The following is a 2,390-nucleotide window of genomic DNA, read 5'->3' as shown; positions in this document are numbered from 1 at the left end:
TTGCAACAGACACTTTTGATTTTGGTCCGACATCATTGAGAAAGCTGGCCCAGAGTTCGTCCTCCTTCTTTTTTCTTGCATCTTCTGACTCACTGCCCTTTTCCTGCTCTGCAGACCCATCTTCCTCCTCACTGCTGGTCCCTCCAGATTCCGCTCCGGCAGCCACATCTTCTTCTCCTTCTAATGAGAGGCCACCCCGTTTTCTCTTTCTGGCTGGAATGCTCTGAGCCTTTCTTTTTTTCCCTTGAGTTTTCTGTGTCTGCTCTTCACCATCCACTTCATCTTCCTTCACTAATTCATTTACATCATCTTCACTATACTCTCCACCCGACGGCACGTAGTCCTCGTCTTCCTCGGAGGTCGAAAAGTCTTCGGAGTCAAATTCCTCCATGTCCGTGTAAGGCAAAAAACACCTTCGCGGCTGTTCCAAGCAGCAAAGACCCACGGGATCTAACTCAGAAGGGAGGAGGCCACCTACTTGTTTCATTCCTAACCTCTATCATTATAGACCCATTCTCTCATCAGGACAGCTCTAAATTAAGGTTTATCAAGTACATTCCATCCTTAACTCAACCTGCTTTGGGTCATTGTTACTCTACAGCTCCCTAGAACTTGTATTATGAATTTACATGAACTGTTTATATGACATACCCAGTGTGCTTGGCTAAAACAATAGATAAATTGTTCCTATACTCACTTAGGAAGCTCTGATTGTTGTTACTGTATACCAGTGAGTCAGGATTGACTTACAGCTGACTCTCCATCAAGTTTTTTCACAGGCAATAAATAACATAGGAGATTGCCCATCTTCCTCCCAAAGAAGCTGATGAATTCGAACCATGTGCCTTTGGGATGGCAGCGCAGCTCCTTACCACCAGGCTAGGGACCTCTCGTAACATAGTGCTTAGGGAATTGCTCTGAGAGAAAGATGAGCAATCTTCTGTGTGATTCACAGCCTCCCACAGCTCATTGGAAGGTCAAGTATGAGTTTGTTATGACTTAATGACAATGACCATGAATATTCTCTCTTTAAACTCACATTTTAAACTCTTAAAAAAAGATAAAAGTTAAGTCTTACATTTATTTTATGTTTTCTTTTTCATTCCCTGAAAACAAAATAAAAATTTAGATAAAGAATAGGACAATAGCTGTGAGCCTTTTGGTAGAATGTTTTATGCTTACATAAGGAAAATGGTATTTTCATCTATTACAATGGCAATTATTTTTAGATAAAGAATAGTTTTAAAAAAAGAAAGAAAAAATGTTTTTTAAATTCTTTGGTTTCCAGAGTACAGGGGAAGAAAGTAGAAAATGTTACAAGTTCTTTATGTAGAAGTTCCATTGATTATTTTTTTTCTGAATGGAAAAAATATTCATAATTATTATGACTAAATTATGACCTCTAGAGTCATAATTATTAAGCAGGTGAAACATTAAAAATATAGATGACTAAGATATACAATTAAAGTACAGAGAGAAAAAATTTAAATATCTATATTTGTGCATCTGATGATTAGATTTTTGAAGTTTGATTTTACTTAGGAGCTGTTTTTTATGACTTGTTAGAATGTACATTAATAAAGCAAATTATGTTCGTTTTCTGCTTCTTGAATATTTATATATCTTTATCTTCTCCATTACACTTTTAAGCTTCATCATCTGCTTTCTTACTACACTTAATTAATCTCTTCTCTTTGGCAATTTATTTCTTATTTCGTTTTGTTTCTATTCTATACAGCCTCTCCTTTTTAATTGTCTGTGTTATGAGTGGTGGAAATGAACAGCTAATAACCATATTCTTCACTGTGGTTTATATTTTACATCCTGGCCTCTCATTAATTCATATCATAAGATCTTAATGTGGAAAGATGTAATTCAATTACAACAGAGGTTTAAGTTTTCTATAAATTAAGGTGGAGAGGTTCTTCACACATAGTCTCATTCTCTGATCAGACAAGTTCTCTCTGAAGTTTCTTAGGAGCAGGGCAGCACCACTAGCAGCTCTATTCATGCTCCAAACAAAAATTCCCTCTTTCTCTTTTCTCCTCCCCTTCCTTAAACTATAGACCTAATTTTTCACACTTTCTATTTTCCTCTCATAACTCCTTATTAATTTCTTTTCTATCCTGTTTAGCTTGTTTCGACTGACTTTCAAAAACAAAGCAATATTATCCTACATTAAAATCCCTGTATGTTTCATATCTTTCTTGGATGACTTAATGTAACCTCAAAAAAAATACAAAATCTCAAAAACTTAAAAGGAAACTCTGATGGTCTAGCCCAAAGGGATGTGCTGTCAATCCAATGGCAGCACCTCTCTGCTAGTTCAAATTCACTATCCTCTCTAAGGGAGAAATGGGATTTTTTATTTTGTTTTTCCAAGACAAAGT

General features: G+C 36.1%; 1 protein-coding gene across 1 annotated transcript in view; it reads right to left on the bottom strand.

Annotated features, from left to right (window-relative positions):
• The window catches only part of LOC102854403 (craniofacial development protein 1-like), an 11,418-nt gene extending 11,027 nt beyond the window's left edge, over window positions 1-391 (bottom strand). Inside the window, exon 1 of the mRNA XM_006902151.1 lies at window positions 12-391. Coding sequence (XP_006902213.1) covers window positions 12-391 — 380 coding nt within the window. The remainder of the gene's footprint in view (window positions 1-11) is intronic.
• Window positions 392-2,390: the final 1,999 nt, after the last annotated feature.

The sequence above is a fragment of the Elephantulus edwardii genome, unplaced genomic scaffold (assembly GCF_000299155.1).
Source record: "Elephantulus edwardii isolate Elephantulus edwardi_28Jun2011 unplaced genomic scaffold, EleEdw1.0 scaffold00373, whole genome shotgun sequence".
NCBI lineage: Eukaryota > Metazoa > Chordata > Mammalia > Macroscelidea > Macroscelididae > Elephantulus > Elephantulus edwardii.
The sequence above is the reverse complement of the archived record's forward strand: the minus strand, read 5'-3'. Positions and strand labels throughout refer to the sequence as shown.